Source organism: Ambystoma mexicanum, chromosome 3p (genome assembly GCF_040938575.1).
Source record: "Ambystoma mexicanum isolate Mex_15411 chromosome 3p, UKY_AmexF1_1, whole genome shotgun sequence".
Lineage (NCBI taxonomy): Eukaryota > Metazoa > Chordata > Amphibia > Caudata > Ambystomatidae > Ambystoma > Ambystoma mexicanum.
The window spans coordinates 224922971-224939862 of NC_090925.1; the positions used below are offsets into that span (position 1 = coordinate 224922971).

General features: G+C 43.2%; 1 protein-coding gene across 2 annotated transcripts in view; it reads left to right on the forward strand.

Annotated features, from left to right (window-relative positions):
* LOC138580293 (cadherin-like protein 26) overlaps positions 1-16892 on the forward strand; it is a 769589-nt gene that overhangs the window by 531101 nt on the left and 221596 nt on the right. For both annotated transcript variants that reach the window (XM_069650709.1, XM_069650708.1), the window contains exons 9-10: positions 12227-12540; positions 15890-16032. In XM_069650709.1, the coding sequence (XP_069506810.1) occupies positions 12227-12540; positions 15890-16032 (457 nt within the window). The remainder of the gene's footprint in view (positions 1-12226; positions 12541-15889; positions 16033-16892) is intronic.

Below are 16892 nucleotides of genomic sequence, written 5' to 3' on the forward strand. Positions count from 1 at the left end.
CCTGTGTTGAATTTGTGGACAGTATTAAAGTGGACAGGGTTAACATAGGTCTATTTTCAAAGATGATAAATGATATTGTTTTATCTGAAATTCAACATTTTAAGAAAATGAGCTATGAATGTAACAGTGTTGTTGATGGTATAGAAAATAAGGCATTTTTGGCTACAGATTCCATGAACAACCGAACCTTCATGTGTGAACCATTACTAGTGAATGTTAATATTGGTCAAATTCAAGATCAACATTTGACAAATGATTTGAAAGGGTCATGCGCAAATCAAAGAGCAGTCTCGTATGGTTGGGCTTGTGTCCTAGGGTGTTCCATGAGGCTATGTGAATGCTATAATCCTATGCACCAAATCTAATTCCCCTTGTGGTTTTATCCAGCACTAGGATAGCTGATACTGTGTCACAGAGCAGCATGTGTTTATCCCTGCCTTCCATGAGGATCAATCTTATCGGTTCAACATCACCTCTAGTTCGCATTCCAGGGTTCTCCTCATGCCCCCTCTCCCAGGTGTCATCAGATTTCTTTTTTTAAGGGAACTATATAGGTCTTAACCCATGGATAATAAGGCGATCCTTTCGGAAAGTAGCAGATTGAACACAAATATAGAGCAAATATGCAACCATATGATGTTCGTTCTTTCCATGTCTCAAAATTTTACTTGCACCAAATCCTTGGATTAGACATGAAAAAGGGCTAGAACATTCCAGCAATTAAACACAATGTTGGAATGGTCATGCAAGAGTCATTCAAGACCACACCCCCTCATAATTATAATCCTCATGAGTCTTAGTTTTGTTATGCACATGCTTAGTTTTAGAAACGGTAGACCTTGTTCTCCGTTGAAGAGGTTCAGAAAGATCCTGCTGGAGTGAGTGTCTCTCTAAACCTCTGTGAGGTTTTGACAGAATAGAAGCCAGATGTAGCCCCTCATCCAGCTAGTTTGAAGTTTTAAGGTAGTCAAATGGAATTTGCTGGGAAGAGGCCAAAATGGCAGACGACTCATCATCATAGATAGATTTTCCAGCCCTTTGTAAGAAAGGTAAAATGTTTCCTTGCATTTCATTAAGTAGATAAGCGTTCCCTTTTTCCCATTGCATTCCGATTTTTAGTCTTCTCCTTTTCATAATGATCACATTGTAGCTTTGAAGCAAAGGCCATGAGGGCAGGGAGACATGATTTTGATTCTAAAATTTCTCAAGAATGTTCTTGAACCTCTGCTTTCTTTTTAGGTAATGTTCTTGATATTCTTACATTTTTTTCCCTTTAACAGTTACCTTAGCATTTAAGGTGTAGAAAGGACCTGATGATTTGGATCAATGGTCACTTTATCTATGTTAGCAGTGTTGTTAATATCAGCTGTATTTAAAAGACCCAAATCCACTTGATCTTTATTGTGTGAGGATGTATTCCAAGCAGCTACTATTAGCAGGCAGGAGGTAGCCTCCTGGATGTTCATTTAGTTCAGTGAGTTGTCATTTTCCTTTCGAATAGTGCTACATTTGCAAAAAATGGACCACACATATGTGGACACCGAGGTGAGTCTTTGTCTCCCCCCACATGATTCTGAGCCATGATATACCCCTCGATGAAGCAGGTTATAGAATTAATTGACTTTAAATGATCTTTCACATCTCTCATATCAAAATGGATGTTCGCGTAGACTCACACTAGAGAGTTCAGCACAAAATGAAGGGCTTAATTCGAAGATCTGCCTGGTAGCTCTAGAGGTGTATGGTGGTTTCATTCCTTTGGTTAGTTTCAGCTTCATTTATAGAGAAGGCAGAACTTTTTTCAAGGTCTTGAGTGGAGAGGGTAGATCTAAAGAAATTTGGAGATATATCCAGTGAGTTGTCTATATGAGAAAGTCGAGGCCTAATTGACTATTATATTCCGTCTTATCAAGGAAAGGTGGTGCAATACTACTATTCTTCCATGTTGATTCCGTCTTATCAAGGAAAGGTGGTGCAATACTACTATTCTTCCATGTTGATTCCGTCTTATCAAGGAAAGGTGGCGCAATACTACTATTCTTCCATGTTGATTCCGTCTTATCAAGGAAAGGTGGTGCAATACTACTATTCTTCCATGTTGATTCCGTCTTATCAAGGAAAGGTGGTGCAATACTACTATTCTTCCATGTTGCAATATCCAAGGGATTAGCCTTGCTCTTCCCTATCTGTGGTAAATCAGAGTCAATGGTGGCATGATCCTTCTGCTTGTTTAGCAATTTAACCAGAGCCATAACAGAATATCCAGATATGGGGTCACAATAGCAAAGTAAACTCAACCCAACTCATGCCCCACATATGTGGAGAGGCTTGTGTTAATACCCACTGAGCGATCACACTGATTTAGAAATGAAATGTGTGATTTTTAGAGTCCATTGTCCTTAGGAAGGGTAGTAATCTGTGAACTAACCTTGAAACCGGGGGGCAGAGGGGTGTATTTATCTCTCCATCATTGGTTTGTCCTTCTCACGAGTCACCCCGAGTGTAATGTGGCCTAGCTCCTGAGTGCATGGATTGTCATGGTAGTGAAGTGCACCTACCCCACAATCCTGGCTCTTGCACCAACTGCAGCAACTGCACTTATCAGTGCACTTTATGGGCACGTCACACCATGAAGGATGTTATATTGGATCCTCGCCTTCCACCTCCTTGCCCAACCCTGGCTGGCAATATAGAAAATGAACTCCAAGTAGTCCTTTCCACTTCCTTTCAGCATGGATGCAGGCACAAGAGAACAAAATAAGACACCCAGGCACCTTCATGGGAGAACAAGGTAACATCCTCCTCTGCAGCAACTGCACATATCAGTGAACTTCATAGATCATATATGCTCATGATTTGAATGTGAAGTACTAGGCCATCCTAATCCTCATTGTCTCTAGACTGCTCCCTCCAGCAAAATCGGGCAGGCACATTGGGTCTTTCTCTTACACTTTGTGGCATGTATTGACCCACTCAGCTGTGCTTTACCAGTTCACTTTGCTGCATTTGTCCAAGACACAGCAAAATGGCTGTGCTTGCTCCTGTGTGCACCAGTATCTCAAAACTACGTTTTAACCACCAAAAAGATGGCTGCATCATCCTGCCACCCACATTTCAGGCGGGGTGGAACAGGGGACACACGGCAGGAGAGGGCCAGCATGCTCTGAGACATTTAACTGGAATTAAGGGAAAGAGGCAACATTGCTTTGCTGAAAAAACAATATTCCCTTTCCAAATGAAAACTTGTTCACCTTTAAAAATGCTGTTTGACGCTAAATTCATCCATTCCTCATGAAACTACTATGATTGAAAAGGCCCTGCAATGCCCAGAAGAAGTCCTTGTGCCTCTGTAAAACCGGGCATAATTCCTGAATGAAAGGCCCAGTCAAAGTAGCTTGGAAAGAAATCAACAAGGACCTTTATTTTCACTAACACGGGCAATGCACATTCATTTTCTTTACAATGTAGCAAACATCAGCTGTCTTCAAAAATACTTTAACTATCTGAGCCTGGTCAGTTTCATATACCAGTATTCAGATAAAACTCATGCATTCAAAGAAAAATTACTTTAGCTGCAAGGACATTGTGGAAATCTGAGTGAGCTGCCCAAAACCGAATTAAAGAAAGAAATGTCAGCTTGCACCACGTGTTAAAATAGGGTGCTTACAAAATAAGAAAAAAGAATGCCTGTGTTTTAAAACAGAACACTGGTAAATAAAAGCTTTACTTGTATTTGGAAATATAAAGGGGGTTGTTACTGGGGAGAATATAGCACATGTGTTATTTGAAGTAACAGGCTTATTTAATTCTGGATTTAAGATCAAAAGTGAAAAATGTTAAACCCAGGGTGGCTTGAGTTACAGAGTTGAAAAACAGGTTTTCTGCCAAAAGGGCTATCTCTCCCAGCAGATCCTGCCATCCCACTGATAATTATAGGGTGGAACAGACTTTCGTCTCTGTTGGAACCCAGGACAATGCAGTTCTCAGGGAAGGAAGCCGGAGGTGTGAAAGACCCTAAACTTCAATCAGGCTGAAGGAACCCCCCATCCTGCTTGAAAGGACATGCAAGTTGGTGTCAGCTGGAAAGATAAAAATGACAGACAGTGACTCCCATTTGTTCTAAAGACGATTCCATAAGGAAACTTTAAAGACTTTTAACTCAGCAACCAAAATTGGTAACAATGTAGAATTTTCACAGTTTAACAGTAAATGTGTGGCCTTTAGCGTAAAACTTGGTAGAACGTAGTGCCACTAGGGGACAGAAATGGTGATATATGTGGAATTACATGTAAAGCATCCATGTTACAAATGTAAAATGTTGTACATACCTTCCTTATGACAATCCCCACTCATGTGTAAAGTTGGAGAATTTGGAGAAATGTAAATCCCAGTGAAAAGTGCGAAAAACTGGTAGAGGAGAGAAACCAGGACTCACGGACTGGGGGATTGGATTTAAATGTGAGGAAAGAAATATGTAACCTGTGTATCTGATTTACTAAAAGGCTGCACTTGTGTAAATATGTGTTTGTGGCAAAATAAGATTATAGTTCCAGTAACTCTGGGAGGTATCTGGACACTGTAAATATCACCCCATAAACCTGGTATCATTTTTCTGAGATCCAACCAGCCAAGAAATAGGCGGAGACTTCTACCGTTGCCCAATCCTATTGTTAGAGGCATGTGTAGTAAAGCCTGCCCCTGTCATATAATGTGATGAGGCCACCTGGCATTATAAATAAGAGCCCCTGACAACACACAGAAACACACTGATTCCTGATTTCCTATGCCGGTGTCCTGTTCCTGTCTGTTCCTGTCTTTTCCTGTCTTCATCTTGCATTTATCCTCTAAACTCCAGATCCCAACCAAAAGGCCAAGCATTGCTGAACTTGCTTCGGCTGGGCCTCAATTCTAAAATAATCCCAATAACCATGGGAAATTCTGTGGTGTTTTGGGAAGCATCCTGAATTAACATGGCTTGTTGCTCACTAAATGCATGCCTGCTGCAAACCTGCTATTCAGCTGATCTGTAGTATTCAGTGCCAGTCCAGTGCCATCTGGTAGCCAGTCCATGCCCAGCTGACCCTGTCCTGCTGATTTTTTGCGGCTGTCCTTTGTTAGACCAGATCCGTGTGGTGACAAGAACCGCTGATGGTCCAAAATCCAAAAACTAAAAGTGGACTGTGAGTATGAATAGGAGCCACAGAAATTCATAGTATACCTTGCATTGATTTGTTCCATCCCAATTTCTATGCTATCCTATTCTGACACTGATATTTTATTAATATTGTCAAAAATCATTCTTGAAACCCTGCTTTGATTTCTTGTGCTAGCGCCAACATCTTTAATAATTTTGTCTTGTAAAATTCTAAGCTATTAATCCTGCTTGGAGTGATCGGACTGGGTCGCCAGGTCGGCCGCTGAGGTGCTAAGGTTGAACTTGCGAGTCAATCCCGGAGCTTACTGTGTCTCAATCTGGTCGCCTAGCCTGAATGCCCTAGTGTAGAGTAAAATTGTTCCTTGTCAAAACTGATTTCTTTGTCTTTTTCGTGCCTTCATTTTCTCAAAAACGCACCTCAATAGATCTTGCATAACTCACTCAATTTACCAGCTGGAGACCTCATGTCACCTCCATATTGTACCTAGGATCCATAGCTACACCCCAACACATCACGATTAACAATATTTCACCCGTTTTATTAAAAACCATTTTGGTAAATTTAGGAGGGAATTGCAAATGTTTGCTAATTTTACGTGTCATTTTGATTATAAACTGTTTTCAATTGTCCATGTCATTTCGAATTGTATGCTTTTGCTCAATCCATTGCTTGTGATTGCTAGTATCTTTCCAGTGATGCTCCAGTAAAGAATTGTTTTTGTTTCAAGATTGTTATACACCTTCATTATTTTATTCAGCCATACCCGAGTGTCATTTTAACAATGCAAGGGTTTTTCAAATCTGTCTTTCACTCTCATTTGAGGAGGGAAAGTTAGATTTGAATTCCGTTTCCAGATTCCTAGTCCTAACTGCCTGCTGCTGACTTATATCCATTCAGAAATGATTGTTTGTGGGTTGAGGGCATTTTGCAGGGGGAAATCCTAACTTGAGTACTATCTTTCCGAAAATCAAAAAGTGTTTCTATTCCCTGGTGTTTTATATCTGTGTTGCTAAAGGGTTGAATAAGGTGCATTGCCTCCATTCCTATTGTTCTTATCACCCCATTGGTGATTGCTGCCCCATATTAAAAATGGTATGATTCTTTTAACTTTCAAATAAATAAATACATATTATATTTTATAAACCAGCCTGGTTCATGGTCCATTGTGACCCAGGGTATTTGAAAAGGGGGTGTGATATGTGTGGTATATCATCTCAACATAGAATCTAACATAAAACATAAGCATTTCAATTGCGTCTGCATACTGGGCCGAGACTAAGGTGTGCGTCGCCTGATTGAAATCCTTAACAACTTCCACGCCCAACCGTGGCTGGCAATACAGTAAAAGAACTTCAAGTAGTCCATTCAACCTCCTTTCAGCATGGTTGCAGACACAGGAGAACAAAATGAGGCACCCAGGCTTCTACAGTGGAGAACAAGGTAACATGTTGCTCTGCAGCAACTGCCCTTATCAGTGCTCTTCATAAATCAAATATACTCATTAGTGCACCCTCAGCATTTGAATGTGAAGTACTAGGCCATCCTACTCCTCATTGTCTCTTGGCTTCTCCCTCACAGCAAAATCGGGCAAGCACATTTCCTTCAAAAGCTGATAAAGAGGATTCCTGGCTCACGTGTACCTCCTCCCTGTGCTTCCGCCCTCACCCGATGGCCCATGACTGTTCCACTGGTTTCAAGAGAGCGACACTGACTGGTGTGTCACTTGCTGTCTCCTTGAATTTCTGCTGCTCCCTCACAGGAAAATCAGATAAGCTTAACTCTCCCACACGTTGCCCTTAGGGAATCCTGGCTCCCCTGCTCCTTCTTCCAGCGGTGAGCCAATGGCATGTGTCTCATCAATTGGCTCCAAGAGATAGATACTGACTAGTATGTCACCTGCCACCTCTGTGAATCTCTGTTTCTATACCCAGCAAAGTTAGGTGAGCTTGACCCTCCCATAAGCTGCCGTCATGGATTATTTGCTCCTTTCACTCCTTCCAGGTGAAACTGATGGCAATTGTCTCTTTCATTTTCTTCAAAAAATGGACACCAACTGTTTTGACCCTCCTTTGACCCTTCTCTTAGAATGCCTGCTGCACCTTCCAGCAAAACCAGATGAGCATGTCTCTGCCACAAGCTGCCATCAGAAATTCCTGGCTCCTCCTGATCATCCTCCCAGATGCCACCCAATGGCACGTGTCTTGTCCACTCACTTCAATAGATGGACACTGACTGGTGTAACACCTGCCAGTTCCACAGAATCTGTGCTGCTCCCTCATAGCAAAACAGATGAGAACGTCCCTCCCACAAGCTACCCTCAGGAATTTGAGGTTGCGTCCCGCTCCTCATCCCCAGTGTCATCCTGTTGCCTCTGTCTCGTCCACTTGCTTCAACAGAAGGCCACTGGGCCTCATTATGCGGTAGGAGGTAAGGGATTACCGGCACCGGTAAGGGCACTGGTGCTGGTAATCCCTTACCACCCTATTCCGAGGTCCCTTAGCGGGTCCCTTCCTCAAAGCCTGGTTTTACCAGGCTTTGAGGAAGGGACCTGTTAAGGGACTTCAGAGCTAATAACGGGCCCGGCAATTGCGGCCCGTTATTAGCTCCATCCCCATTCCCATTCAGCCCTATGGGGTCTTGAATGGGAATGGGGAATGGTTCCCCGAATGGGGACTTACCGGATCCTCCAAGGTTGGAAAGACCCAGTAAGTCCCTATTCCAGGAACACGGCCCGGAATGCGCTAAAGGGGTAGCCATGGTGCTAATAGCGCCATGGTTACATCCTACCATGAAATGAGGCCCACTGAGTGGTCTGTCACCCACTTTCTAAAATCTCTGGAAATGGCACTTGAGTTGTTCACCCACTCCAGTTAAGTTAAAGTGTCACATAATGGTGTGTTAGCAAAACAAACCCTAAATATCATTCTCTGACTGTGTCACAGTCACTCATTACCTCTTGTTACCTTTCTTTCCACAACTATTCTAAATTCTCTCCATTTTATATAATCTTCCTTAAATACTCCAATCGTGCCTTCAGCAATGATGTCCTGCAACTCTGATAGCTGCCTGAGACTGAATGGGAGCTCCACCAACATGTCCCCATTTAAGCCATGTGGTTGAGCTTCAGACAACGTTTTTCGAAGTTCGTCTTGGGCTTGTCCTTGATTAATCACCCACTATTCAGGTGATTTGTGTCTGTTGTTGGAAAGTTCTTCCAGGCCTATTTAGGGCATACACAGGAGGTCCATTTTAAACATTGTTCTGCTGTTCATATCCAAACCCACTTTATAATGTTCTTCAGAGTCTAGACTACATTTCTTCTAACACTAGGGGGTCGCAGTCACACTCTGCCTTTGCAATACCACCAGCTCTTAAATCTACATCCTCATGGAAGCATGTAGCAGCTGTGTCCGCACACAGGCAAGAAACAGGCATTCATCCGGCTACTAATATCTGCTTCCAAACACTTACTAGCAAGAACTTCCTCCGACCTAGATCGGAATGTGCCTGGCTCAGCACACTGAAAGAGGTAGACGAACCCTGTCAACCTTTTCTTAGACCCTGGTCTAACAATCCTCATGCAAGGTATGGGAGGACAGTCTTCACAGCCTAGGGGCCTCATTCCGAGGTGGGCGGTAAGGGATACCGGTCACTAGTAAAGAGACCGGTGCCGGTAATCCCTTACCACCCAATTCCAAGGTCGCTTAGCGGGAACCGCAAGGGACGTGTGGTCCGACCACATGTTCTTTACGTGTCCCACTAAGGGAACAGGGCGCTAATAACGGGCCTGATATTAGCGCCTTCCTATGGGGGCTCAAATGGAAATGGGGAATGGCATTTGGAATGGGGACTCACCGTGTCTGCCTAGGGCGGAAGGTCCCGGTAAATCCCCACTCCACCAGACCGGACACAGACACGATTTTGGAGGCAGCCATGGTGCTAATAGCGCCATGGCTACCTCCAAATTCGTAATGAGGCCCTATATCACCACCCATGAGGGCATTTCATTCCCATATCACATATGTCTTACCACTCCATTGTCATCATGCACGTACCTAAATGATTGGAGACTAAGGGGTTCATTACGAGTTTGGAGGTAGCCATGGTGCTATTAGCACCATGGCTGCCTGCAAAGTCGTGTCCAAGTTCTCTGAATGGGGACTTACTGGGTCATTCCAACCTTGGACTTGGAGGACTCGGTAAGTCCCCATTCGGAAAACCCTTCCCCATTCACATTCGAGCCCCCATACGGCTCAATGGGAATGGGGAGGGAGCTAATAATGGGCCCATAAATTATGGGCCCCTTTATTAGCTCCCTGGTCCCTTATCGGCTCCCGCTAAGGGCGGCTGGTTTTACCAGCTGGCCTTAGTGGGACTCGCTAAGGGACCTCGGAATGCATCCTTACTGGTGCCGATAACCCCTTACTGCCACAATCGTAATGAACCCCTAAATCTTCCCCTGTATGATTGTGGGCCTCTTTTTAATATCTGCCATGTATGTTGTGAAGATGTAATGTGGGCATTTGTTAGCATTAACATGTTGGTGTCATACCTCCATTGTAACATGTACAGACCTTCATTCCTCATACCATGTTTCTGTCCCCCTTGGAAGTGTGAATGTCTTTGTATTTTTTGCATGTGCCATTCCACTATTTGATTTCCCAGAAATTAATGGTGGAATAAACCAATACAACTGTTCACAAAAATATACACAATCGTGGTCAGACAAATCATGCGATCACTGAAGGTGAATTGTTCAAAATGCTTTCACTAACATTTACATCGAACTTAGATCACAACTATTGCCTTTTACAGTAAATGTGATGTCCTGTGTATCTTGGCGGATCGCATCATCAGATCCATTGTGACACATAGTTGTCATAAACGCATTTGAATACATAATATAAAAATCCATCACATCAATAAGAGAAGAGAAAAAGGTGCACATCCATATAGTTCAATTGATATCATAATATTTAAAATAAATGCATGAACTTAAAACATGGCTGCATACTTATTTAAAAAAAAAAAAAAAAAGACCACTGTGACACATTGGGCCTCATTATAAGATCGGCGGAATGGCTTAACGGGTTTTGCTAATGGATGCGGACCCGTTAACTCCATTCCGCACGATTACGAGGTCCCCTCGCGGGACCCGGTAAGGACGCCTGGTAGAACCAGGGACGGGAAGAGAGAGCAAACAACGGGCCGCTCGTAATCGGCCCGTTGTTTGCTCACATTCCCATTGAGCCCTACGGGGCTCAGATGGAAATGGGGAAGGTCCGGGCCCGGGTTCCCAGAGGGAGGAATTACCGGGCCCTCTGAACTCGGAATGGCCCGGTAATTCCTCGTTCTGGGAACTCGGTAAAGGAGCCCTGTTTGGCGGCAGCCATGGAGCTAAAAGCTCCATGGCTGCCGCCAAACTCGTAATGAGGCCCATACAGTCTCTGACAAACCCAAAGCAGGTCTTTAGGATATGACACCAGAATGTGTACATAAAAAAGTTGATAAAGTTTGAATTGTCAATAAGTATTTCTCTCTCAAATGTAATGCCTGCTTCAGGTATGACAAAAGCGCCCATCCTCTATGTAGAGTAACGCGACTTTGGCAGAAGCGGGCTGTGAAGATTCCATCTCAGGTTATTACATCGAGGGAGAATTTGTCACATTTTCCCTGAAATCTATCTGAGGGGTGGGTTAGGGTCATAATAAAGGTAGGGGGTATTTGGGAGGGATTTAGGAGGGGGCTGCGGTAAAATGTCCCATAGAACCGGCAGAAGCCATACTCAGTATATTGATTACCGTAACCCCTTAAGTGCCAGGCTATTATGCAAGTCTAATCAAAAAGGACGAGCATACTCGTCCTTGGCACTTTAGAATGTCCAAGGTTGGGCTGAAGCATGATGATCGCTTACAAGCCCTTCATCTGAGCAAGCGCATGTGGTAGGACTACAGCAGAGGATCCCATTGTTAGTCTGGAATCTCTAGTAAGCCAGCCTCCGAGGATCTCATGCTCTTTTGTATAGTTGAGGGCCGGAAATGTACGGGCTAGGATTACTGAGAATGTGTGATGGTTATCACAGGCGAACTACTGAGACAATCCAAGTTCCTGGAGTCAAAGTAGGAACGAGTGGATAACAGAAATGGCCCGCTCACTGCCTTTGAGAAGGTTCAGGTTTGAAGTAGAAACCCCAATCATAAATTTGAAATTAAATGGGATGTTCCTAATTATCTATATGTTTAAAATATAAGTCTCTGCCCTTTCTGTCTGAGACTACATTAACTGAGAAAATAACAACGTATTACTTTTACTTTTTTCTCCATAACATGTTACACTTCCTCTTCCTCGGCACAGTCACGTATTGACCTCTACACCTTTCTCTGCTTAATTTCTATCCCCACCATGTGGCCTTTTTTCCTCTGGGGGGGGGGAGGGTGTGTGTGTGTGTGTGTGTGTGTGTGTGTGTGTGTGTGTGTGTGTGTGTGTGTGTGTGTGTGTTTCATTAGTATCTCTGCTCATCTTTAAAAAAAAAGCCAACGACTTGTGAAAGTTCTAATTTTTTTAGAGCACTGGTGGTATTACCGACACTCTGCAATGATGCAAGTAAAATTAGCACGGGGCTTAGTGTAAGACACATGTTTCGATGCATGGGTGCACCTTCGCAACGTTTGACCTACTCTTAGTACTGTGCCCTGCTGTATAAATGCATTGAAAGGACATGTGGAAGGTTTATGTAATACCATCCTGATTAGTTCTATTGTTGTATGTACACTGTGATTGCTACATTTGTGTCTCCAAATACAGTCAAATCCTATCGAAAAATCGTATTATTTTATTATTAGCAACTTTGAGGCGTCAGCTGAAACCCTACATCTGTAACCATGTTCTACTTTATGAAAATTGTCAATACAATATTGATCAAAAATAAATACTGGGCCGATTGGACGTTTCATTGGCTGGTGTGTTTTTGCTTGGTAGCATTCTGTTTTTTGTCTAAATGCATAGAATTCGGTGTTTTTTTTGGGGGTTGTTTAGTTGTCGTTTAACTCCTGTTGGCCCTTTGTTCACAGCCTCTGGATTTTGAAAGCGGCCCCACAAACAAACTCTCCATCTCCCTTGCAAATGAGGAGCCTTTCTTCATGTGCAAAGTTGTGAAGCAGTCCACGAACGGCCTCTGGATTGTTGACACTGGAAAAACCCAAGCAAGAAAGCTACAGGAGGGGCTGACCAGATCGGTAATGGTTAAAGTGCTCGACATCAATGACCCCCCTGAGCTGCACCCTCCAAAAATCTCCATCTATATGGAAGAAACTGAAACATCTGGAATGAAGCTTGGGGTGTTAAATGCCACTGATCCTGACACTTCATTTCCCAACACAATCAGGTAGGTGGCAAAGTAAGAGCATGGCAGTGCCACTCGCTAGGCGTGCCATGCGTGTACTGGTTTACCATTTAAAGGAATGCTCCAACATAGCACATTTTAGGCACCAGGATCTGGAATTCATCCAACAGCTGGTGAGTCTTAATCAACATGTCCAGCTGCTTGAAAATCAGATAAGAATTTAAACTATGTTTAGCCTCATTGCGAATATGGTGGTGTAGAAAGGTTGGTGGTAAAGTGACGGTAATACCATTGCTGCCACTTTACCACTGCAATATTGCATCTCCAAACTATGGGTTAGGAGGTCAAATGGATTTACTGCATTGTATTACAGCTTACAGGCCCTGTATTATGAGTTTAGCGGTGCGGCCAAACACGGTGGTAATTCAGTGCTAAAGGGGTTACAACTGCATTACAACCGCATTACCACACCACCAAGCTACGGTTTTGAGGTAAGGCAGAGGGAAAACCTCCAGCACAATGCTGGAGGCAATTCCTCAGCTTTACAGCCAAAAAAAAGGCCAAATCTGCAGAATTAACTTCTGGCCGAATTACTACTGGTGGTAATTCTGCTGAAATCCCCATGGAGACCTATGGACTCCAATACATGGGGATAAACACCACCTACCACCACTTGTAATCCAGCGGTAATTCCGCCAGATTTTCAGATGAAATACCACATGTAATGAAGTAAGTAAACCTGTTGGACATCCCAAAGGAGTCCCATGGACTCCAGAAATGGGTAATTACACCACCGTGCCACGATCCTGACAAGTGCTCAGGGCCGAGTGGTGGGAATGGTATTCAAGGTGGGTCGTTTTTCTGCAGATTTGCCATTAGATTATTACCAAAATCGTGATGAGGTCCATTGTCTTCATGGGTCAATAGATATAACCTTGACATTGCAAGACATGTTGTCTTGTGCAGAGTGTCACTTTGCACCGCCAACAGCTTCGCTCACATCTCCAAACTGGTATGTTAGTGCTGACTTACACAGTGCACATGTGTAAAAGGTGGATGTTTGGTAGTGAGTATGCCACTAAGCTTCGACCAAAAGAAAGACTCTATAACATCCACGTTTCCACAAAACAGATACCATCAGCCACCCGGTAAAGGTTTACTTTTATTTTGAGCAAGAGACAGAAAGTCTAATTAAACACTTGATTTGAAAGCCAGAATAATGTAACCTATGGACACACATGTATCAAATGCAAGCAGCCCATTTCTAAACCACATTCCTCTAAATTATGCAGATAGGTGACGGTGATTGCGATATCAATCACATTTTATGATTCGTGTACAGTTTTGTTTTGTGATGATTGTGTTTGATCATGGATAACGTTGTGCTCTGCTAAATATATATCCTTGCTGACTATGAATTGTGCGTGTACAATTCGTGTAAGGTACCATCTGTACTAACAATGCAATGAAGAGGAAAACAAAGAACAAAGAACATGCAGTTAGTAATACATTGGCTGGCACTAAGCTCTAAACAGCATGTCAATTCAACAAAGTAAACATATAGCTACCTTTCGCCAGCATCAAACCATGCTCACTCTACTATCCACCAGCTCCAAGGGGCACAACTACACCCTGGAAAGGACAAAGTAAATTGTATGGCATGAAAGCACTCTCAACTATGCCCAGCAGTGTGCAGGCATTGCAGACAGCAGGGGTCTGCACCTTGCGCCTCTACAGCTGTGTTGGACTATAGATGTCATGATCCCTCACCATTGACTGTGATTGCTGTGGCGGATTGGAGCTGTAGTCCAAAACACCATGAGAGCCAAAGGTTGCAGACCCCTGGCATATAGTGTTGTTTTTACCTCACCCTTTTCATGTGTTCTACCAATAATTCTGCAGCAGCTCTAAATTCATTTATCAGTCAAAACAGGAAGGACTTCTATCTCACGGCCTTAGCACTGTCTACTCAGTGCTAAGGATGTGACATACACGTCATTCGATGAAACCACTAATTTATCATAGAAATAGCTGCAGCCCTCCTTGTTGGGTCCTCAAATCTCGGCTCCCTAGAAACCCCTTCCCGGACGCTGTCATCAATAGTGATGTCACTTCCACCTGCTGAAGACGTGTGACTTGTCATTGCTGTTTAGTGAATTGCTCTAAACTTGCAATAGTACTACTTGCCTTTGCAATCTGATTGCAAGCATTGGGAAATAGCACCATTGCAGAAATGTATACGGATACTAAGAATCTAAATACTGTTGAATGTTTTGTATTAGTTTGCAGTAACTTTTGCAGAAATGATGTGAATACTCCGGCCTTTGGAGAATATATTTCGAAATTGCGTACGTAAAACGGATGTTGTTATGCAGTGTTACTTTAAGCTCTCTTGCTTGCATGTTTCAAAGTCATTTGGTGCATTGCAACCTTGAACATTTAAAAACAATAGAAGCACGCTGTCTCCATGCGTATGATGCAGAGATCATTCTGTTCTCCGTTACTTTAAACCACTGAAACACCTTTGCTGGCTACACATAGGAAGACCTTTTCAACGGATGGCCTCTAGACAAGTGGTGGTCAACTGGGGCCTAGGACTCCCATCAGCCCTAGATAGCATATTCAGTGTTGCGGGGTGCTGGGCGTAGCAGGTCAAAACATATGGATTGCTGCCGGTGCTGCCACTGCTCTATAACACGGCAACGCTGGCAACTACGATTCGGGTGGTTCTAGAATTCAATAATAAGGTTATAATAATAAGGTTGCTCCATTGCCATAGGGTATAAGGTATGAAATGTGGGGTCTCAGATGGTGCAAACATGCTTGCACTGATTCTTTACACCAGCCTCGAGGGCCGGAATCCTAATGAATTTTCAGGATAGCCATCATTTATCTGTTTCTCCTCTGCTTCGCACTTTCCACCTCTCCCCCCTTCCATGCACTTTTCCCCTCCCCCCTCTCGCATGCACTTGCACGTTCTAAATGTCACTGGGCCTAGTAAGATCGCTGTTTTGTTCTCCCCTGTTCCCCTCCCTTGCCTTGTCGCGCTCTGAAACACTTGTGTACGAGCGTGATAGAAATAAAATATCAATCAATCAATTTAAAATTATTGTATGCAAATTCATCTCATGAGTATTAATGAGGGATATCCTGAACATCCAACATGTTTCCGGCCCTTGAGCACTGTAGTTGACGACCCTTCTTCATTCTTACCTGTGACCCAAGAGGCATGCACATTGATATGTATAGAAACCCCATAGATGCTCATTGAATGGTGAACACATATGACAGAAATTAAGTTACAGAAATTAGTTTGCCTTATGTTCGGTACCTATCTGTAAGTAACTATGAGTGAGTTGTTCACAGTAAGTGTACATATTCCCTATCACAGGTACTCAGTATTTAAAGACCCGGCGGGATGGATATCCGTGGATGAGCATTCGGGTGTGATCACCTCCAAGGCTGCTTTGGACAGGGAGTCTCCATATGTAGTGAACAGCAGCTACACTGCCATCCTGCTCGCAGTGGATGACGGTAGGTTACTGATCATCTGACCTCTTGCGCCCAATCCAGATCTTCTGAGTTCAACATGAGTGAGTGGGCAAAGTGAGCAAGAAAGTGAGTGGGTAAGGGAATGAGTAGGTGGGGAACTGAGGGAGCAAGTGTGTGGGAGAATGGATGCGTAGGGGAATGCATGGTTCACTGGTAACATATGGAGTTGGAGGGTTTTTTACAGAGCACTTGCTTTACTTGAACTTCAGGTTCAGAGATTGTACCAGCTTTGTTTCAGAGGAAGAAATTGCATATACTAACACGATATTGAGGTTTGCTCTGTGAGTCTCTCTGGGCAAGTTCCAAAAGATTATTTTCATATTTTGTTTTAAAGTGTCAATCGCCCGCGTTTCTGTAATTGGGATTTTCTCTTCAAAAATGCTTCCTTCGTATCAGAAACCTCAACATCTGTCAATGCCTTCTTATGAAGGAATGCAAAGTACTTTATCCTCCTCAGTGCCAAATAACTGTTTTTCCTCAATCCACCTCCCCCATCTGCCACCCTGCCCATTTAAATCGTGGAGGTCTCAAGAGGAATTATGTCGCCAAGGAAACAGTTAGCAACAGTTTAATAAAGTGATAGGTTAGATTTATTTATTTATTTTATGAAAATTACAGGGAAAACAATGCAATTTGGTTAAAAAATTGCATACAAACCTTTTTAACACAGATTTACAGAGCAGCGGACCAGTGTCCTTAACGATGGATGAGAAGATGTGAAAATAAGTCCAGATGATGCAGGGGAGCTATACATATGAACCAGGGACAAAGGCAATCGAGAATGATATAGGAACAGGATAGTGGAGGAAGTGCTAGGTTTTAGGATAGAAGGGTGAGCAATA